This window comes from Pteropus alecto, unplaced genomic scaffold, assembly GCF_000325575.1.
Source record: "Pteropus alecto unplaced genomic scaffold, ASM32557v1 scaffold196, whole genome shotgun sequence".
NCBI classification, from domain to species: domain Eukaryota; kingdom Metazoa; phylum Chordata; class Mammalia; order Chiroptera; family Pteropodidae; genus Pteropus; species Pteropus alecto.
In genome coordinates this window covers 5190237-5214478 of record NW_006439717.1, presented here as the reverse complement: position 1 = coordinate 5214478, position 24242 = coordinate 5190237, and the positions used below count along the sequence as shown (strand labels likewise).

Sequence of the window (24242 nt, the reverse complement as noted above, 5' to 3'; positions counted from 1 at the left end):
CTTTCTATCAATTAAACTGGAAATGGAATATAGTACAAAAAACTTTTTTCTCATATATTAGATTTATTTACTCCTTCACTTCACCAACAAATATTTTCAAGCATCTACTCAAAATGCAAGCCACTGTGCAAGGGTCTCTGAGGAATAGAAATAAGTATTATAGTTTCTGCTTGTAAGAAGGTTACAGCAAGCATAGAAAAAGATATTTACACAAATAACTGATAAAGCAGTTTTTAAGACAATAGGGGATTGAAACAACTCTGAGATCTAGTTAGATATGCAGATTACTAGGCATTCCACACCTAGAAAGTCTCATTCGGAAGGTTTTAAATTCATAATTATATGCTGACCTTGCTCCATTTTCCAACTCTCCAAGTGGCAGCATGCAAACAGCTCTCCAAATTGCACTTGTAAACCTGAGGGGAAGGCAGCACAGGGCATTCTTGATAGTCCACAGGCCAAAGCTGATGGAGTTTATATTTCTCAGTAGACTGGATCCCAATGCAATATGTAATCCTTTGTCGGTAATTAAGTCCACAGTTACCTGCACACTGCAAAAATAATAACAAGGAGGAGAAGATGTCCTTAAACTTGACCAGGGCATAATATTCACTAGGGACATATATACAAATATATACACACACTATGCAATATTATTCCCACAGCAACCCTATTTATTAGCCTCATTTACAGGTAAATAAACAAAAGTTCAGAGACATTAGGTAACTTTCCCATAGTTATACCAATAGATGGAAAGGGTCCAAATTTGGCTAGATTGACTATCTGTAGCACCTACTAAGTGAAAAAAGCCAGATATAAAAGACCACAAATTATATGATTCCATTTATATGAAATGTCCAGAATAGGTATGTCCATAGAGACAGAAATTAGACATGAGTTTATTTGGGGTTTGGGGAAGAAGGAGATGAGGAGTGACTACTAATGGATATAAAATTTCTTTCTGGGTGATAAAATGTCTTAGTATTAGACCATGGCAATGGTTACATAAACTTGTGAAAATTCCCTACGTTGTCAATGCACACATATAGATGTTAGAATTAGCAAAGAAGGACATTAAAACATTCTTAATAACTCTGTTCAAAAAGTTATGTAGAGACATGAAAGGTATTTTTAAAAAGCTGAAATCAAACATCTAAAGATGATTACACCATCTGAGATGAAAAATAGCCTTGATGGGGAAAATGGCAAATCAGACATCATAGATTAGTGGACTTAAAATAAGTTATTGATAATACTATAACCTAACTGAATCTCAAAATATTTATGAGACATCAGTCAAAAAATAGTACATACTGTAGGATTCCATTGATATAAAACTCAAGAAAATGCAAACTACTATAGTGACATATCACTAAAATAAAAAATAGGTTAGGTTACCTGAAGGGTGAAGAAGGGAGAGGGGAAGAATTGGGAGAGAGCTGGGAGGAATTGCTCTTTATTGTGAATATGGTAACAGCTTTATGGGTATATCCATACATCAAAACTTATCAAACTGTACACTTTAAATATGTGCAGCTTATTATTTGTCAATTACATCTCAATAAAGTTGTTTTTAAAAAGCAAGCCATTCTGCAGAGCCAGTTTGCCAAACTGTTCCTAGTAGTTGATCTCGCAGTTGGCACCAATTAACATTTCAAAACTGCATTCAAGTTTTACATGTTGTTATTAATCTATTTCCACCATTCAACTGTCTGTGGTTTTCTCTTTAGATTGATATGCATACCATCATCTGCCCCTTATTCAAATTTAGACCTGGTTTCAACTGTGTCAAATTTTAGACTCAGCTGTTGTTTTCAGGAGCAAAAATGATCAACTTCCTATTTTTTCCTTACCTGAGATGAGTCTCCTGTCACCACAATGAACTTGCATGGAGGGTTCCTGCACTTCTTGATTGAAAGAGGTCTGGTTGAAGGATCACAGAAACTTTCATTCATTTGAATGTTTTGTGCATCAACGCACTTCACTTGCCGATGTGTCTCTTTTTTCTTACATGATGCTGAACACTAGAAATGCAATGATGAAATGAGTAACACATGGGCCTTTATGCAGTGTCTTTGAAAGTTTACCTGCTAATACTCACCTCCAGCCACTCTCCTGCCACCCACTGGTACTGTGTGCAGTCCTGACGCCAGCATTGCCTCTGAAAGTAAGGCCGGGTGGACTGATCACACAATTCTTCAGTCACCCGACCGACACCTCTCAGTCTACAGTACACATCCCTTTGCTGAACACCAGAACCACAAGTCACAGAGCACTACAAAAAAAAAAAAAGCCCAAATGATTTAAATAATTAGCTACCAAATATCAAACTACATAAAAATAGCAAAACAGTGCTTTGACATATTTTGTTTCTTTTAAACATAGCTTGGTATGATAGCATGCATTAGATAGAAAATATACAATAAGTATTTTCAAGATTGTCTGGTGTGAAGCGTCTATACAAATAGATTTTATTTTGCAATACCTATTCAAGCCTTATGGAAGCTACGGCAGGTTTTATGGCGTGTTATACCAGATACTCCATCCTCACTAGAAACTCTTCTGACTGAAATGTACTAAATACCTCTAATACTTACCACACAAAACTATTCTACTTTGTTCTTAAATATCACTTAAATCTTTACACTGTACATATAATCCCTCTCAAAGAAACAATAATTTCCAAGATTGTGTTTTTGTTCATCTGGTCAATTTGAAATCCTCAGACCTTTGCAGCATTTTTACTCTAATGGCACTTTAAAATTTAGTTTTCTGTCTTGTGTGTATAAGCAGCAACTGACTTAAAAGATAATTTTTATTTTTTTTAACCCATGAAGAACATCATGCATATCTTCATAGCTTATATTGACTTTTGTTTTATGCTTACTCAGTTGAATTGTACCAACTCATTGAATGTCTTTACACACATGCACACACACACACACACACACACATGCACACAGCTCCTTTACAATAACTCAGACAATAACAACACAACGTGTGCTTTGTGCAGGGAACAATATTAAACAGACTAAAATATCTGTATGTAATTTAGCTTATCTGAACCTGTTGTGAAAATGTTTAGCCTACAAAATAAGGCTCCTGCAAACATTTTCCAGGGATAAGTTCAGAAATATAAACTACATTTGAACAACTTCCTGCCTTTAAATCTAAAAAATAAATTCCTAGAAGAAATAATTCACAAAACACAGTTTAGCAAGAAGTTCTGTCAGACAACACAATTTTCTATAATTCAATAAACTGTAATAGATTATTGCTCCTTTGAGCATAGCATGCATTTAGGAAAACCCACTGAGACCATGGGTAACTACTATTGTAGGCCCCTTCCCCGAAAGAGAACAAAATGAACTGCTTGGAAGAAAACAAATTTTTTTTTGTTTGTTTTTTAGAGATAAAAGTACAAAGGAGTAAACTGATGTGATTTTAGATTTGAACAGAGAATTAAGTATTTCTTAGCCTTATGTCATCAATAACCCTAACAGCCAAATTCAGTAAAAACTTTTCAAATATTTTCTTAATCTCACAGTCACATTCAGCACCACTAACCACTTTCTCTAGAGCCATTCTGGATTCTGTGATTGAAAGTCCTTTGCTTCCAGTGCTCCTCTTCTGAGATTGGACTTTCTCGAAATTCTTAACTATTTTTTCTGTTCAGCCTTTAAACGTCAGCATATTTCAGAGTTCTGTTTGCTTCTCTTTATACTCTCTGAGCTCTCTGTGAGCAATTTCTTCTATGCACCAATAATTTCTAAGTCTGCTCTCTCTAGCCTTGGTCATACATTGATGTTTTCATATATTTACAAGAATTTTTCATGCACTTACCAGAATTTTCATGTGTTTCCTACATGATTACCTCAAATTTAACATTTCCAAAGCAGAACCTATTACCTTTGCCCAGCCCATTCCTCCCATGGTCATGAAAGCTGTGAAGATATGATCACCTACTCTTAAGTGACTTACTAAAAATACTTTCTAAGGTACACTTCTAACCCCCAAATACACACCCTTATTGAATAGCTTTATACAACTACATATTAATAAGCATATCAAACTTTATTTTTATAAATCCAGGTAAGTAATGCGAAGGCAATGTGAGGCTATAATCACACTAATTGGAATGCACCAACACTGCATAATTTAATTCAGACAGGAAAATCAGCCAAATATCCTATTTATACTTAAATATACTATAACACTGCAAAGACTGACACTTTAAAGACTTGGCACTAAAAGTGGAGAAGACGAATTCTAGCCAATCCACAGGTATTATAGTCAATTTTGCTATTGTAGAGCATAGATAAATGTTAGAACATGCATTGCAAAAATAGATTCATCAAAGCCAACTCACCCTGCTAATAAACAATTATTTAAAATGCAAATACTGATGACTTCTCTCTTGATGCATTATGTATCATGTCTAATTAATGAATTAAGGTATCGATGTTATTATAGTCAATTATTTATAACTGTGGTTTATTTCAAGTGAATCAATAACGTAGCAGCAGTATTCATAGTAGAGAGTTTTGAGTTAGAAAAGACTCTAGATATCTAATCCTAATTTCTCTTCCATTCTGAAACCCCTTTTACAGTAATAGTGAGTAAATGACCCTCAGTCCCACCCATACCTTTATGGCCTCAGTCTGGATGTGTTCACTATGTACTGAAAGCAGTTATTCCATTTTTGGATAACGTTAATGGTAGCGAATACTTATGTTGAGCTGAAATATTCTTCTTTGATCTTTAATCCACTGTCCAGAATCTGTCCTTCTTACCAACGAAGAACAAATACTTACTTTTATGTGAGAAAGCATGAAGGTGAGGCCTGGAACTGTGGCAGCTATTTTATGACCATTAGGAGCCCACCAGCAGAATAACAGAAATGCCAGCCCAGCTCCTTTATACTGTGGAGCTGCTGAATCAAACTTAAAACCAGTGACCTTCCAGTTTCCAGACAATAAATTTGAGATTACACCACAAATAATCAGGGCTTTTCCGACTTGAAACAATACAGGGAAGAAGTCCAGAATAGTTGTCACCATTTGCTTGTGCTTCTCTGGGGATCTGGTAATTTGTCAATACTTTTGTTATGGTGTGGGTCCCAGAATAGGTACTGCTCCAAGAATCTAACCAGGATCTGTCAGTGCCAAAGATTTGAACACTATTTCGCTATCAATGTAGCTTAATACATTGCTACTGATTTAAGCAACTACATCATAATTAAAATGTAATCAACTAAACCCTCAGTTATTTTCTCATGACCTGTAACTCCTATATATCTTATATTTATGCAACAGACTTTTTAAAACATAAATAAGCCTGCAAAAAATTACATTTGTGCTGAATGAATTACTACAGTGCAATGACAGTCTGCAATTGACTTTAGGTGGCCTTGTAAGAGGGGCATTAGGTTGCTAAGGAAATAAAGGATGAACTAATGTACAATGGTAATAATGAAATAATTATGATGGTAACTACAGTAGGGAAAACTCAAATAGGCCTGTGTGTAAATGCTTGCCCCCACCACTTCCTGGCTTGTGACCTGCACAAGCTATAATTTAACCTCTAAGCGATAGTTTCCTCATCTGCAGAATGAATGTACATACTGTTGTGAGGAATACAAAAGTCTGTCACACAGGGTCAGGAAGTGACTGTCCCTTGCTGCTTCTTTCCTGTTCCTATTTTTTTTTTCACTTCTCTCACAGTGTTACAAGTACTTCTGTCTTGAAAGTTTTTGACATATGTCTCAAAGTAAAAAGTGTTAGTTATCTCAGCCCACTCAAAGAAAAACCATCTTAAACATCAAGAAAGATAAAGAGAGTTAACAGGCAACATAGAAATGCAAAACCAGAATTGCTGGCACTAGCTAGAAAATATTGAGAAGCATAGTCTACCCAGCAGCCACAGAGCAAAAATACATCCTCCTTTGTCTTTGGGCTTCTGCTTACCTGCACTGGTAGAAATATCACCTAACCTGGGTTTTTGGTCAGGGGCTATTGGGACTTAATTAAGATTTACTTTCTTTTTAGGTTATAAAGGATAAATATGTATGTACACATCAGACAATTTTGAAAATATAGAAATATAGATTTATGTTTATATATTTTGGAAATACAGAAAATATGGAATTACAGAAATATAAAATCACTTAAACATGCTAGCATTTAGCATATAGTTTCACTTTAAAAAAAAAATCAAATTAGGTGCCTTGGGAAAGGGGGACCAGATTTGTGAGATTCTAGAACTTATATCTCTTTTGGTTACAGCTCTGATCTTAAAATACTAGAAAGAAAATGATGGGTCCCAGAGAAAGGAAACTAGACAAATGGCTGATGTCATGTGGTTCTAGATTCAGTAGAGTGTTCTTTAGGTATTCAGTGACATTCTTTAGGCATCTAAGATGTCCAACAGGTTTGCCATGATCAAGGCGAGGTGAGAATTCTGGTTTTTTTGTTTGTTTGTTTGTTTTTACATGAAGACTACACTTGGATGCACACTGAACTAAGTAGATGAGGCATGAGACAATGGAGAATCTAGCACTCTTTTAGCCTTAAAAACTTGAATTTATAAGTGAAGCTGGCATTTCCAAATAGGTAAAATAAAATGGATAAAACCCTTTTTGTTTCCAGAAAAAAAGGGATGCTTTTTTCCTTCTTAAATGATTTCTAGTATATTTAATTTGCCTCTAAAGGTATACATCTGGACCAGGAGGACAAATGGCCCTGTATAGCAGTTTGTTTCTGTTTAGCAGCAGTCATTGAAATGCATTACTAAATTCTTTAATTAGGAAAAAAATATGATATAAAATATCAAATGAAAAGTGCTACTTCAAAACTCACTTGAGCACCTCTATGGACATGATTTGCCAAATGAATCTTTCTATATGAGGTATAATGTAAAATAGTAATAAAATTATTTTACAATGCATGATTATATTAAAGCAATGTTACAATTTATGCAGTCAGAACAAAGTAGCAACCAGTGATTATCTCGTAACTACCTCTGAAATTACGCTTCTGTTGAATATATTATTATATGTAGTGCAAGGACAGCCTGCAATTGTTAACTTCATGTGGGTACTTTTTATAGAATAAATCAAAAGCCAACAACTTCACAAGTGGTCATTTGTTTCTGGCAGAGATTTGGGGACTGTGTGGGCATATGAAGCTAATTTCTATGACAAGGAAAACTGATTCGAAGAGAAGAAAGCAGACTTTGTTCAAAAGCATCTGTATTTTTTAACAGTCTTTGAATATTCATGTCTGTATCTTAGAAACCCCTGAAATATGTTCCTTTAGTGAATCTTATATAATTTCATACTTGGGGGTAAGCCAAGGTCAATTTGTTAGCACTGATGATTGATTCACTGTTGTGAGGCTGGAGGTCAAGAGTCAGAAAGCGTCCCTCATGAATACCAACCACAGCAGCTGCAGCAGCTGCAGAGCAATGAAAGAATCCTGGGGATCAACAAGAATGCTGGTGGCCAAGAAGCAAAGTCTCTCCCACTTAAACTCCCATCCCCAGCAGCTCCTGCCTGATATCAGAATTAGGAGGTATCTGCTACGTGCTGGGTTCAGTGCCTTTACAGTGTTCCACCCTCTGGGGGAAAACTAATTCGCCATTATTCTGTCACATCTTGGTCCAGATAAAATAAGGCAAACCCCCACTTTCCCATAATGTGATAAATATAACTAATAAACTAAGAGATGGCAAGTCCTTTTTGCAACTAAATCAAGTATTCATAGAATGCATTAAGCTAGATACTAGGCTAGACATTTAGTGAACAAGCTACCCATTGCTTCTAAGATTTGGTGGCATAGGATAATGCTGAAGAAATCAGCATGGGTTAGGTTTTAGACTTACCACCTAAAGACAATGGTAAGTCATACAATATATTAAGTGATACAATCATATTCAAGTTTTCCTATAGTTCACACTATATGCAAGTAAATAATTTCAAAAATGTATGTAAGGAGGCCATCGTACACCTGGAAACAGATGATAATGAACTAGACTCGGGTGATTGCAATGGAGATTCAAGTTACATTGATAGGAGAATTGAGAGAACCCATTGAGCGATGAGGAGGAAGGAAGGAGGATGATCTGGTATTTCTTTCTCTAACAACTTGGTTGTAGTGGCACTCACTAAATAAACAGGTCAGTAAGAGATCTTTTAAATCATGGCCTTGGCTAAACCATGAAAAATGTTATTTACTTTACCGAAACTAAAAGTAGAAGCAAAGGCTCAAGAATGTGTGTGTGTGTGTGTGTGTGTGTGTGTGTGTGTGTGTGTGTGTGTGTGTGTGTGTGTTTGGGGGGAGGGGGTGGTGGAATAAAACACAGAGATGTTTTTGCCCCTATTTTTCAGTCAAATGTTAACCACACTTCTTGGCACCTTAACACTCGACAGAGGCTGCCTCTTCTAGAAAGAAACCTGAGATGCTCACTCAATTTGGGAGCTTTTTATTCAATAACAGTGATATACTAGCACTCAAAAGCCAGGGCCTTATACCAAAGCTCTGACCTCGGAGTGAATAGCGATGACTTAGAAGCCCACTTTTTCTAGTTCTGGTCTGAATCTGTTTTCCTGATAGACATAGGTCCAACATCAGACAGAGACAAGGAAGTTCCATCAGCAGAAGACAGATTTCTTTTTCCCTTTGCAAGACTGGGCCCCGCTAGAAACAGATAAGCAACCTGAGGTGCTGCTGAGAGCAGCTAGACAGCTGTGCTGAAAGCCCAAGCCCACTGAAATCAGGCCTCGGGAAGTTATTCTACTGAATGTACCTGACTTCATTCGTGCCTTGCCCCAGTTTTTTCCAGGCTGGTCTTTGCCTGACAACCACATCGAAAGGCATGCCTTCCCAAGGTTAGATTTTGAGCTTACTTCCCTGAGTGTGCCAGGGAAGTTATCAATAACCCTTCTTTTATAAACTGAGTTTTCAGCCTGGATCTCATCTTTGAATCAGTTTCATTTTTGCTGAGTTTTTCTAAGCACAGGTGCATTCTAGCCTTAGCCAAGCCTGGACACCTAGTTCTGACACCTCTCTAACTTTCAAACAGTCTCTAATTAAAATTCCTTGCAGAACTTACCAGTCCCTTTTCTAAGATGCAAACTTAGCTCAAATCCAAGACTTTGGTTTGGAAATGAGGCAGTTACTAAATACATCGTCATATATGTTTTACTGTTAGACTACCTGAAACAATATTATAATTATCGGTAGCTTGTCCCCTGTCCCCAGTACTTAGCAACAGATTTCTTGTAAAGTTTACAGCAACAAAAAATCAAATGACTAATTTAACTATACACAGCAAATATGTTAACACTGTACAGTATTAATTCAGAGATTAGTGCAAATGGTATAAAAGAATAAAGCACACTTTAATGATGTAAAACTTTCAAAGTTATTAAAAATAAACAGAATGAAGATATTCTTTTAAATGCAAATGTATATATATTTATATAAAATATAAAATACATCACATACCTCCTTCCATCTGTTGGCTTTCCATGAAGGACATCTGACAGATCTACAAGCTTTGTGAGTTCGAGGTTTCTGTAGATGACTGCAATATTTTTCTTCTAACTTCCCTTGGACTTCGTCAATACAAAGCACCTCACGGTACTTTAAACCTTTACCACAAGAAGCTGAACACTAGAAAACAAATATGGATGCACTTGATTCATTGTATCTTAATTTTAAACTTATCTATAAGCATAAAATGAAGCAATCAAAATATAATTGCTTTGCTATTTTCAATAAGATATACTTTGATATTTCTAATTAGAGAGAATTTAAAAATTGCCGATCTGCCTTGGATTGATATTATCATAAGGTATCCATTTATTCTATTTAAAAAATTGTCTACGATATACCAAGTACTTTTATGGCACATAAATGCTTTTAGAATTTTTAAGATTAAAAACTATCTGCATTTAATTCCTGTTATCACATTTAATCCAACAAAACTTGTTTTCAGGTTTGTATACTCACCACCTATTTTTAACCCTATGTATTTTCCATATTGCAAAGTATGTTTTGGATGTTTAAAAAATGCAGTGCTCTCTCAGTTCAGGAAACTGTGATTGAGGAAGCAGAAAATGTACTTTTTAAAGTGCAATTCAGTTCAGGGTTTTTTTTGTTTTTGCTTTTTGTCTTTTTTTTTTTTGCATCAATCTGGAAGTTGTATCTCTCTACCATCGACCTTCCAATATATTTAGTAAAAAACAAAGTAACTAAAATCTCTGTAAAGATAGGTAAAACAGTTATTTGAATTCATTTTCAGCCAGTTGCCATTTTATGAATGAGGTCAGTTTAATATAGTGCAAAGAGCTTTGGCTCTGGTATTGAATATCAACTCTGCCATTTACTAGCTGGATAACTTCAGGCACATTTCATTGATTGTCCAAGCCTTGGTTTCTTCATTTATAAAATGGGGTAATAGCACCAATGGTACAGGTTTATTATGAAGATTAACATGAGAAATATGAAATGTCTAGTCCATTCCTATTCTACGTGGTACATCCTCAGTAAATACAAGCTTTCTTTTCTATTGTTTTCCTTCACATAGTCTCAGAAAGGATGCTGAAAACTGTCATCATAATACATGTATCAGGAAAAAGTTAAGCAAAGAAGACATGAATTGTAGACAAGTCCTTTCATATCTGAGACGGCTGTTCACATATGTTGTCACTTAGAAATATATACTGAGTTCTGAGAACATTAGATAACGTATTATGCATTTTACATGAGTTCAAAGACTGTTAGACTAAAACAGATTATTAGAAGCTTAAACTATTTTAAATTAAAAAAATAATTTGGAAATAATTTGTTATTCTTATATCTGCAGTACTAAATCCCATTTGTATAGACAATTTAAATTGGTGTTGACTATTAAGACATCATATCTGAGATATTCTCTTCTCTTCCCATTAGGCATACAGCCTTTACATGCCACTTAGAACACACCTAATTCTGTGAAAATCTCTAAAGTTCTTTTAAAACTGTATTAAGTATATATTCTTTCCTGCTATTGACTTTTTCAGATCTACCAATAAGTTCTACTCTTCCTTGCCACTTATCTTGGTCACTTCCCTGTTTCTTTACTTTGTTTATTTTTCAAAGAGTATAATGCCCAAAATATATTATCAAATATCAAGCATATATTATCAGGGAGTATACATAAATGTTCATACATAGAAGAAAGTTTTTCTCCTAAGGTGTATATTTTTTTATCTAATTTTTAAATTGTGACCATTCAAAGAGAACATTCATTACTCTGTTACTCTGTTAGCCTACCTAAAAAGTAATAATCATTTTGAATATTAATGATATCAACACAGTAGTACTTGTTGTGAAAGATAGAGAAATATTTGTCATTCTATGAATACTATTTTCTACCATATACCAAGAGTTGCAGGTTCATTAAAAAACATCTCTTGCTTTTGCCCTTGATTTTTCCTCAAACTGCTTATAACCTAAATGACACATACCATCTATTAATGAATGCCAGAGTGTGTGTTAATATTAAACCCAATAAAGATCAGGAAAAAAAAAAAACAAAACACTGTAAGACACTAAAGACCATTAAAATGATATAATATACAACTATAATGAAATTAAGAAATTCATAAAACTTAGCCATTTCTATTATATTTGGTAAGTACTAAAGGACAAGGTGATATTTTAACTCAGTCTTGAAGAAGTAGATTTTTTGATGGATGGTCTCATAGTCTGATATGCCTTATCTAGACATTGCCCATGTGTCTGTTTTGTAAAATTCTCAGTTCTTTTAACAGTGCCAAGAATCCAAGAATTACTCAGTATATATGCAGTAAATTGTTGATATTTCAGATAAGAATAAGCAATTCATTTACAAAACTATGTAATAAAAGAGGAGACATTAAAGATTCCACTTTAGAATTTATCAATATATTTTCTTTATAAGCAATATCTATGACTGCACTCTAAACTTAAACATTGTAGTACACTATCAAAGTTAAGATCATTCTCCTCAAAACTGCATACTCTAACTTGAGGTCATCTTTGATCCTGTTCTTCATTATTCTAATCTGTAATCAAGATTTTTAATCATAATTTTAAACATATTGCTTTTTTTCTCAAGAACTGAGAATGGCTCTAGTGTCTTTTATAGTAAACCAAAAATTATACTCTTCTTTTCTTTCTTAATGCACCAAATTTTAGTCAAAATACCTTTCCAACCTTACATTGTTACTTTCAACATACAATCTTTGTTCTAATAAGGCATAGTATAATCACTTCTCTTTAAGTGACATAGTCACTCAACAACAGTATCTTGTTCATATTATTTTTTACCTTGACCACTTTCTCTGGTGCTTTCTGAATCCTACTTATCCTTAAAGCTCTAAATCAACCCTATTTTTCGAGTAAATACATATCATTCTTTCATCACTCTGAACTCTTCTTTCTGAGTCTCACTCTGTTTTTTAGCACTTCATTATTTTCTACTTTTGTCACATGTTTTATCTACCTAGCCTTCTGGAGGTCAAGAACCTTTTGTTCACCCACAAAGTGGCAAGTACAATAAATATCAGCTGATTAACTGATGTTAATCCTTGGTGTAAGCAAGTCTTATTTGTTTTTAGTAAACCACAAAATTTATTAAAACACTTTACATTCCATGAAATATGTCGCTTAATAAACTCAAGTTCCTCTAGGAAAGACAGACAAAAATACAAAATTAAAGTATTACAAAATAAATTATGCCTTGCTTAAAGTAGAGCTATCTTTTCCCTTGATTTGAAGAGAAATAAGTACATTATTTTTATCATGTCTGATTAATTCCATATGGGAATTTAAGTAAAAAAGATCATGTTATATAAAAAATTATGTATTAATTGAATTGAGGCAATCTTAGAGCAAATAAAGAGTGAAATGGTACCTCTCTCTTTCAAACCACAACACATTCTGAGTGGTAAAGATTACACAAAATAGTCCATTTGGTAGGAATACTCAAATATGGCTGTTCTTTTTTCTAGTACCCAAGCAGTCTTTTGGTTTTTCTCTCTTTTATATCCCTGACACCATCCTATTCCCTTGAGGTTTTATTAACATTGTATATAATTCGTTTATATCCTTATCCAAATGACTTAAAAAAATCACCTCTATTATCCTTAGTTGACATATCAGATGTTTTTCATGACTAATATGGAACAGTAGATATAGGATGCAACCCACTTTAGAAGTGGCACATTAAATATAAATAACCTGAATAGATCACTCCTATAAATTGGGTGAAGACAAATATCTATACAGTAAACACGACATTTAAAACAAATGTAGAATTTGCAAGCCCTAAAAATTTAATAGAATCTCCAGAGCTATGTAGGGTGACTGGCACTTTCAATTCCAAGGTGGAGAGTTAAAGTTAATTTGTCCCCTCTAATATATTTAACTTTGGAATGAATCTATTCTTGTTTCTAAAGGTTATATATTATATAATAAGATTACTTCTGATATTTGAGGTGTGAGCTATTGCTTTGTTTACATATAAGGGTACAACAGAAAAGTGAATTTGTGAGAGACTTGTTGATTAATTCTGGAATCTTAAATTGCTAAACAATATAAGGAAATAAAGCTTACTTATCTCCAGTTCTAGAAAATGGAAAACTTTAGCGATGTGTGTACATGTATGTGTTTAAGGTTTTCATAACCTGATATGTTGATCTCTCTATCCTGACAGTAGTGGGAAACATACTGACATGGGGAGAATTGCTATGTACCCTAATCTGCAATAAAATAACCCTTAAAATTAACTATTACACTATACCTTATACATGCATAAACTGCCTTTTATAGTTTTACAAATTGGGTAACCGTAATTATTTATCCTCATTGAACCTCCGTTTTTCATGTGTAATATTGGTTAACAAAAATCTATTTCATATAAATATTTGGGTAAAGGTAAGGGGAAAAATGACTTTTTAAAAAAGAAATAGCCAAACTCGGAAAACTCTAATGACACTTATAATGAAAATATTTTAAAAATTAAAAAGAACCTTGCAAAACAGAACATTGATTACATGAAGGACAAACTTGAAAATATTTCCCATAATGCAAAAGAAATGGGAAGATGACAAATAGTTTCCTAGAAAATACTCTGTGCATCCCCAGCTCAGGACTTTTGCATGAGTCATTTCTGCCCACCCCAACACCTTCTTCCATTTCATCCCTACATATTTTTCAGTACTGAGTTTTAGATCTCATTCCCTCTGCAAAGCCCGCTTTCTCAATAGAAGATATCTGATAACCAACCCAGACCATATTTAGTACTGCTCTTACAGACTTTTTACATCTCAATATACCTATGATTGCCTATTCCATGTCTGTTTTCCCTGCCAGACTATAAATTTTATTGAGGACATACACATAAGAGATCATAAAAAATAGAACCCAGAAGTACTCTTTCCTAGTGTAAAGTGTTGTGAACCATTCTATATTTCTTCCTCTAAAGAGAGAAAATAATTCCAATGCACAATGGATCATTAATTAATTTATTGACAAGTGTTCTTGTACAATGGTAGTTAGTCCTCTGGTGGCGCATGAGCTGATTTTAGATGGTACCTTTTCAATTTAATGGTTATTTTTCATAGTAATAATCAATCTCCATTTTAGCTATAAAGATCATTTAGCTAGCTATTTGAAAACCAAATAAAATACAAAGAATTTGAAGTTTGATGTACAGAATAGCAAGTGAAATGAAAGTTAAGAGTGAGAATTATCCATGCAGTCTAATTTAATTAAGTTCAACTAGAAATTTGACTAGAAATGTCTATTTTACTTGCTAGTATATAGTGCCATCTATGGATTAAGGTATATATATTTGTTTCTATATCTCTCATGTAAATTTTAGCTAAAATTCTCTAAGTATTAAAATATTCAATACTTAATATTAAAAACACGATATTAGAAAAGAGCTCTAACATCAACTATAAGTTCTACATTAAATATTTTTAATGACTGTTGAGATAAACAACTAATTAGTGAGATCAGGGATTTTAAAGAAAAGCCTGGCAATTCATATAGATTTTTCATTTTTAATTTAAAATCTCAAATTAATTCTGTACATAGCCTAAATAATTTCCAGTTCTCTAAATGAGCTTCCAGTCAGTAAATGCGGCAATTACTCTATTGTTTAAAATGAGTATAGGTTGAGAGACAGACAGACAGAGAGACAAAGAGATAGAGAAAGGGCCCAAATAAAATCAGAAATGAAAAAAAGTGACAACCAACACCACAGAAATACAAAGGATTATAAAAGAATACTACAATCAATTATATGCAAACAAACTGGACAACCTAGAAAAAGATAAATTCCTCAAAACATACAAACTTCCAAGACAGAATCAGGAAAAAACAGAAAATCTAAACAGACCATTTACTAGTAACAAAATTGAATCAGTAATCAAAATCCACCTTCCCCCCAAATTAAAGTCCAGGACTAGATGGCTTCACAGGTGAATTCTACCAGGCATTCAAAGAAAAATTAATACTTATAGTTTCCAACTATGCCAAAAAATTGAAGATGAAAAGATTCCCAACTCATTCTATGAGGCTAGCATTACACTGATTCTAAAACCAGACAAAGACACTCCAAAAAAAAAATTACAGGCCAATATTCCTGATGAACATAGATGCAAAAATTCTAAACAAAATATAAGCAAAACCAAAGTCAGCAATATATTGAAAAGATCATACACCATCATCGAGATTTATTCCAGGGATACAAGGATGGTTCAATATCCACAAATCAAACAATGTGATACACTGCATAGATAAAATGGATAGAAATATGATTATCTCAACAGATGCAGAAAAAACATTTAATAAAATTCACATCCATTTATGATAAAAACTCTCAACAAAGTGGGTATAAATCAGGAAAAAGATACAGATGACTATTCTCACCAATTTTATTCAACATATTAAGGAAGTCCCAAGCACAGCAATCAGACAGAAAGAAACAAAAATCATCCAATTAAATAGGAATAAGTAAAACTGTAACTATTTGCAGATGATGTGCTACTATATATAGAAAACCCTAAAGATTACACCAAAAAACTATTAGAATGAATTCAGTAAAGTTGCAGGATACAAAATTAATATTCAGAAATCTATTGCATTTCTACACACTAATAACAAACTCTCAGGAAGAGAAATTAAGGAAACAGTCCCATTTATAATTACTTCAAAGAGAATGAACTACCTAGGAACAAATTTAACCAATGAGGTAAAAGACCTGTACTCTGAAAACTAAGGCATTGATACAAGAAACTGAAGAGGTCACAAATAAATGGAAGGAGATACTGTGCACATGGATTGGAAGAATTAATATGTACCCAAAGTAATCTACAGAGTCAATGCAATTTCTATCAAAATATCAATGGCATTTTTCACAGAACTAAAACAAATAATCCTAAATTTATATGGAAACGCAAAAAAAAAAATTACTAAAGCAATCTTAAGAGAGAAAATCATAGCTGCAGGTATCATGTTAGCTGATATCAAACTATACTGCAAGGCTATAGTAATCAAAACAAGTTGGTACTGGAAAAAAAAAAAGACATATAGATCAATAGAACAGAATAGAGAGCCTAGAAATAACCCTACACCTATATGGTCAATTAATCTATGACAAAGAATATACAACAGGTAAAGACAGTCTATTCAATAAATGGTGTTGGGAAAGCTGAATGAATACATGCAAAAAAAAAAAAAAATGAAAGAAGGCCACTTTCTTATACCATACACAAAAATAAACTCAAAATAGATTAAAAACTTAAATGTTAAGACCTGAAACCATAAAACTCCTAGAAGAAAACATATGTAATAAACTAATTGACATCAGTCTCAGCAATAGCTTTTTGGATATATCTCCTAGAGCAAAGGCAACAAAGCAAAAATAGATAAATGGGAAACTGCATCAACCTAAAAAGCTTCTGCACCATGAAGGAAACCATCAACTAAATGAGAAGGCAACCTATGTGAATGGGAGAAGATATTTGCAAATGATATATCTGAAAAGGGGCTAATCTCCAAAACATATAAAGAACTCATACAACTCAACATCAAAAAAAACAATCCAATTAAAAAAATGGGTAGAGGCCTGAATAGACATTTTTTTCCAACAAAGACATATGGATGGCCAACAGACACATGAAAAGATGCTCAGAGAAACGTAAATCAAAACCATGAGATATCACCTCATACTTGTCAGAATGGCTGTTATCAAAAAGATAATAAAGAATAAATGTTGGTGAGGATGTGAAAAGAGAACACTCATGCACTGTTAGTGAGATTGTAAACTGAGCAGCCACTGTAGAAAGTAGTATGAAAATGCCTTAAAAATTTTAAAATAGAGCTACCATATGACTCAGCAATCCCATTTCTGGGTATTTATCTGAAGAAATAAAAAACACTAATTTAAAAAGGTATGTGCACCTCTATGTTCACAGTGGCATTATTTACAGTACCTAAGATATAAAAACAACTTAGGTGTCCATCAGTATATGAATGGTTAAATAAAATGTTTATATGTGTATATATATACACACATATATATATGCAATAGAATACTATTCAGCCATAGAAAAGAAAAAAATCTTGCTAAATTAACAAACAAAAGAGAAACAGACTCAGATACAGAGAACAAACTGATGGTTGCCAGGAGACAGGTATGGAAATGGGCAAAAAAGTTGATGGAGATTAAGAACAAACTGCACTAACAAACTCGTGGACACGGACAATGGATTGGTGGTTACCGGAGGGAAGGAGGGAGAGAAGAGGTAGTTAGGGGTTAAAGGAGTCAAATATTTGGTGACGAAGGAAAATCTAACTTTGGTAGTGAACACAAAATGCAATATATATGACATATTGTTGAACTGTATGCTTGAAACTTATTTGATTTTATTAACCAATGTCACCTCAACAATTTTCATTTAAAAAAAAGTACAGCCAGTTGTAAAGTAAGTCACAGAGATATGAAGTACAGCATAAAGAATATAGTCAATAATATCAAAATAACTATGATGTCATATAGGTACTAGACATATTGTGGTGATCCTTTTGCGAGGTGTATAAGTGTCTAATCACTATGTCATACACCTGAAACTAATATATTTTATGTCAACTATAATTAAAAATAATTTTTATAAATAAATGAGCAGAGATCATTCAAGGTCAATTAATGAGAACTAGAGGTATCTTGTAACAACAGAATATTTCAAAATGTGATAATATTATTGTAAACATTTATCGATATTGCTTTGCTACACCACCTCAGGGATAGTTAAAAATTATGGTATTTAGTTTTTCGCCTGTCTTAAATAATCTAATTAGACAAACAGCCATAATTTTTCCCTTCAGCCATTTGACTTAGTTTTAGTTTTCTAATGTTGCTATCAAACAAAAAATGACTAATAAGAAAATATAAAACTGAATAATAATGAGGTACTATTAATCAATTTATTTGCTTTTCAAAATATTTAGAATTTTTTTACTTTTTTTTTCAAAACATAATCCTTAATAAGGAGTCGAAAAACCACATGAAGAAACGGGGTTTTTTTTTTTTTACTCTATTTGTAGATATGAAATCATCTCTTTTTGCTTCATGACAGCAAGTTCCATAGTTATCTGTTAAAAATATAAAAGCTCATGACCATATGGCTGGGTGTCACATCTATCCGATTGCTCATTGTATGGTAGATATTAGGTAATTTCTTTAGACAAGGACAACTTACCACACGTGGCAAAAGGAGTCACACAATTTTCGTTTTAGGAGAGAAACTCACAGAGATGCAATCACCATACAGTACAAATCTAAACTCAAATATACCTTATTATCAACCAGAAATCATCTCCATCAAGACAAATGCAACTGAACAAGAAGCATCAATTTATGTATAAAATGGAATAGTTTTGATTTAAAAACAAACATAATAACGAAAACAATCAGGGATCTAGTGTCTCTCTTAGACTGATCTGAGAGGATTTGATGTGTTTTTCTTACTCTTAAGGAAAAATATCTCTAGTCTCAAGGAAATTCCCTAGTCTTAAGGAAAAGGCCAAAAGTATCAATAAATTTCTCAATATAAGAACATGTATTTTTTTTCTTTTTCAAAACTGAGCAATTCTATGCTTCTGTAGCAAAGTTAACTTTTATTTTTAATGGAAAAATTTTGATCATAGCTATTTTGCTATGAAATTTTTTAAATGATGTTTTGGTGATTGTTAAATGTCTTTTTAATACTATTATGAAACAAAAGATTTGTCTGGGCAATGATATATTAAATAGGGAAATAAGAGTTTCAGGTCAAAACAGATCAGAAATTAGACATTCTGTGGAATAAAACAGTATTATGCGTATGCATCCATGTACATGTGGGTTTTTTTCCCCCATTTTTAAGAAGCCTATTATAAATTCTCTAAATAAAATAAAGAGGCTATATCAAAACCCCAGGAATAGCATGTTTTTTGAAATCTTCAGGAAGTCAGTGATACCTATATATCTAAAAGAAAAGCTTCACTGTAGTAAAATCTTAGATATGTTTTACCCAACTACTTTGTAAGTAAGGGTATTCCCTACAAAGGTGGAACACTGTATTGAGATTCACCATTACTAGAGAAGTAAAAAAAGTAGTTAAAGTAAGATAGCCAGACTATAGTAATCACTATTTAAATAACAAAAAATGACAAAACATGCATAATAAGAGTATCAGCTCTGTAAAATAACTATTGCCACTGTTCCTTTAATTCAATGCACATGTGCAGTAAAGAGTAAGTTACTAAATCTATCACCAGAGAACCCATTCATAGTATTTCCTGAAAGATTATATTTAGAGTTTTAAAGTTTAATGGAGTTTGAAAATTTCCTTTTTAACCTGTTACAGACATCCTTTGACTACATAGCTTTAAAAAACCAAGACAGCATTTGGTTTTAGAAATGTTTCATTCTATGTCGCTGTATCTGATTACATTTAAAATCTGTACCTTCAGACATTCAAAAAATTTTTAAGATTCATTTGCAAAAATGTTGATTTCTAACTTAAAGGACGAAGAAATATATGCTTAATGATATATGCTTAATAATAAAATGAAAGTAAAATTTCATTATATTCCTATCTTTGTAATAGTTATAACATTTTAATTTCTGTTCTAAAATTTTAAATGTATATATGTACATATTTATACATGTATATATTTATACATATACAATGGATTTATAATTTTAAGCTAATCAATGCAAAATGATTATCTCATCATGTGTAATCATTTGGCTAATTCAATTGGAAGTGATATTTAAAGGTAATTTTCTATGAAATAATTGTTAATATTTTCTAAATTATGACTTTGGTACAGTTTTGTGATTACTTTCACTTTCAAATATAAAACCTGAAGCAAAGTTGCAATAACTCATGTACTTTATACAGAAATTTTCACTTACCATACAATATTATTTTCTACACATAATATTAGAAAATCAGAATGAAAAAAATCACCCAATAACTGATAACTAGTCAATAATTGGATTAGTTTTCCTCAATAGTAAGATTTTATTTATTTTACATATATATATTTTTAAAATTTTTTTATGGTGACATTGGTTAATGAAATCCAGTAAGTTTCAGCTGTACACTAACAGCTCAATAGTAAGATTTAGTAAACAATCATTACAAAGCTGCCAACAGTATTGAACTCAGGTTGATTATGCTAGAAGTAATAATAAATGTAATTCTAATTTAAAATGTTAAATACTAGCTGTAGCAAGAAATACTCAGGCAAAACTGCCATTAGTTTAAAGCTTGTGATTTATTTTTACTTTTCTAATAGTATAGTTTGAACTACAAAGGGGTAATGAACATTTCAAACTCCTCTCTAAAATCTGTTTAGCAAGTGGAACTCATCTAGAGAGTTCCTGTTTGGAGTTTTTATTGACTCATTGAGTAACACAAATCTTTACAAATATATGTAACAGAAAAAAAGAATGTTATTGTCAATATAAGAATAATATAAATCTTGTCTAATTTTAACAATTCTTTTGGGGCCACTTGTGAATTTACTTTTTACTTGATGTCGTTAATGCAAATCACAACAAATGGGACGTTACTTTTCTAAGACGGTATGGCACATGCCATGATGAAAACCCCATTCCTATCTGATCCTCTGGGAGCCTACAACCAGAATCATGAGCATCTTGCCTCACTGTATGGAACAAAACAGAAAACTATTCAGTGTGTCCAGTAGACCATAAAAATAAAGAGTTCAGAAAAATAACTAAAGCATACCTTCTTAAAATTTTTTGACTTTTAAGGCTACTATGGTAACATTCACAAAATTCTTAAAATCAAGTGCTAGCAGAATAGCCAGATTTATCATTTCTAGTTTCTACAATTGCTTTGTGCTAGCTGTGGGAGTTAGCAGAAACAAAGCCAAGAAGTTTGCTTTCAAGTAGGGTTATAAAGGTCTGAAAAGGAATACGCACAGAGAACACTCAGATGAAAAATAAAAAGTGAGCTCGATGGATACTTTGATAAGGGAAAAGTCAGTTGAAAGTAAAAGAACGCTCATTGCACATACTTACGTCGATCACGTGCAATAAAAGTTTTGAGGCAAGAATGTTTTAGGGATTAATATTTCAGTGAATTTAAGATAATTTTAAAGTTATCTCATTAAAATGAATTATTTGTTAAAATGCAAGGTGAGGTTTCAGTTTTTACTAATGGAGAATAGAATAAAAGGGACATGAAATTTGAAATCAGAGATTTACATCTGAATCTCAGCTGTCAGTAGCTGAGCAACCTTGGGCTAGATGTTATAACCTTGCTGATCCTCTGTTTTCTCATCAAAAGGTGGCAATAACACCACCTACACCTCAGGGTGGGTGTGAGATTAAAGGAGATAATGTACGACTGAACCTAAAACCATGCTTGACTCAGTATGCTATATGCATATTAAACCTCTATTCCTCTTTCCTTTTTTCTTTCTCAAATCCTGAGCAAATATAGTGTAAATACAATCTGTGGCATGGCTTTCTCTATCAAAAACTTGAATGAAATGCGGGGATTGTTCAAGATTCATACAGTGAGAATTCATTCAGTAGTGAGATAGAGAGGGTAATCATCTCAGTGGAATTTCGGTTAAGACCCTATCTTCTCCCCTCCACCCCACAAAAAACTGTTTGCCTAGATGCTGAAAAACACATCAGACATACTTTATTTTCGGAGTAGGGTTAAGGTAAAGAAAGTGAAATAGAAGGCAAATAGACATCTGGTTACAAAAAATTAACCAGTTTCAGTTAAAAAATGGTAGAGTGACTATATGTATTCATTTCCTCTCCTACTCAAATTTTTTTCAACCCACAAAGTCAAAGTAAATTAAACAGATTTTGATAACTTCAGAAGATGCAGAGGATAAAAAGATGGGGGAAAAGCAATGTGAAGCAAGACAAACTTGTACCTGCAGAACCCCTGAGAGGCTCAGCACCTGCATGCAGGTAGTGCTGCCACACCCGCTCTTCTCTTTAGCAGATTAAAGGCCTATTCCTGGAAAAATTAAACCACTTGAGTTCAAGTCGGAGGTGCTGGGGGAAGAATAACGCAATTTTGCACATGAACTCTTGACCAGTAGTCTCTGCCCACTCTTCCTCACAGCCAGGCCATTAGAGGGTCATTCTCTGAGAAGCTGGATCTCCAAGAGAAAAAGACTTTAAAATATTGATTTACAGGGAAAATCATCAGTCACCAATCTCTATCCAAAGCAAAGTTTCCAATTAACTCTCTAGTGCCTTACTGTTAAATAAGAATGAGCTGCAAAGAATTAACTTTTGAAGAAAAATTTCCGTAGGAAAAGCAGAAAATTATTCCAACCCCTACCCTAAAGAAAGGGTCTGAAGGACAATCAAGAGAATTTCCCCTCAAAGAAACTGTAATTAATATGAGAATAGATGTTCTATGGATAAAACAATAGAATTCTATAACCCCGAAACAATCAGAATGCAAGAAAAAGCTTTTGATAAAAACATAACCAAAATAATCACTAGATGGTTTTGATATTGACAGTTTCTCGAGTGAAACTGAATGACAGCAATAAAAAATAGAATTAAAAAAAAGAGAATTAGAAAATCAATCTAAGAATCCCAATATTAAACTAGAAAGAGTTCAAAAAAGAAAATAGTTGCCTAGAAATAAATAATACGACCAATTTTCTCAGAACATCTCTTTAATAAAAGGACCTACAGCATTCTTAACAAACTAAATTTTAAAACACTAAGTTACTTCATCATAAATATCAGAGTGAGAGAGATAAAAAGAAGACATGGAAAGCTTCAGTGGCACAGGCATGGGGACAGGGCACACAGAAAAGATCAGGAATCAATCAGATCACCAGACTACCAGACCTCATAATAGCTGAGAATGCTAGAGGATAAGGTAATGCCTTAAAAAGTTCTGAGGCAAATTATTTTCAAGCTAGAATTCCATAACCAGCAAAATTATTAACTAACTATGAGGGTTGACTGAAGACATTTTCCGATTATGGAAAGATGGAAAAAATATACTCTTTTTTTCTTTTTAGGAAGATACAAAGAAAAGTATTTGAGTATGAGAGAGCAAATATATGTGATGCGAGAAAAAGTTATCAAAATCAAAGATGAGTGAAAAGACTTCACAGGAAAAATTAAACCACTTCTTCCAGGATTAAATTCTTCCAAGATTAAATTCTTCCAGGCCAGATTAGAGGAGGAAGATCGGGGCTGTAGTGGAGTGACTTGGAGACTTCAGGGAGGAGTCTAGGAGAGAGGAACTATCAGAGCATTTAGAAAAACCATTCATAGAGATTTTACATATCCGTTCAAACACTTGAGAGAAAAAATAGTGATTAAACATTTAAAAAAATAAAAACCCTAAGCACATTTTAAAATAAGGCAGTTATTAACTCCAGGGAAACCAGAGTTAAAAAAAGGAAGCAGTTCTTGAAAGTACACTACTTGGCTCCACACTGACATAGGAAATCTGACTACTGACTTAATCAAAATTCATTCAGAAAATAGGATTGTGAAATTAGTGGTCTACATAAGAGTTAAATTCTCAACCTCTGTAAAAGGAAGTCAAGAGGCAATTTTTCAATGCATTAAGAAACAGAATAAGCCTATTATTTGGAAATATGGAGGTAAATGAAAAAATTACT

General features: G+C 33.1%; 1 protein-coding gene across 1 annotated transcript in view; it reads right to left on the bottom strand.

Annotated features, from left to right (window-relative positions):
• The window catches only part of ADAMTS20 (ADAM metallopeptidase with thrombospondin type 1 motif 20), a 150296-nt gene that overhangs the window by 23410 nt on the left and 102644 nt on the right, over positions 1-24242 (bottom strand). Inside the window, exons 29-32 of the mRNA XM_006916882.3 lie at positions 9507-9674; positions 2102-2275; positions 1854-2024; positions 351-551 (exon numbers count right to left, since the gene is read on the bottom strand). Of these exons, the coding sequence (XP_006916944.1) occupies positions 351-551; positions 1854-2024; positions 2102-2275; positions 9507-9674 (714 nt within the window). The remainder of the gene's footprint in view (positions 1-350; positions 552-1853; positions 2025-2101; positions 2276-9506; positions 9675-24242) is intronic.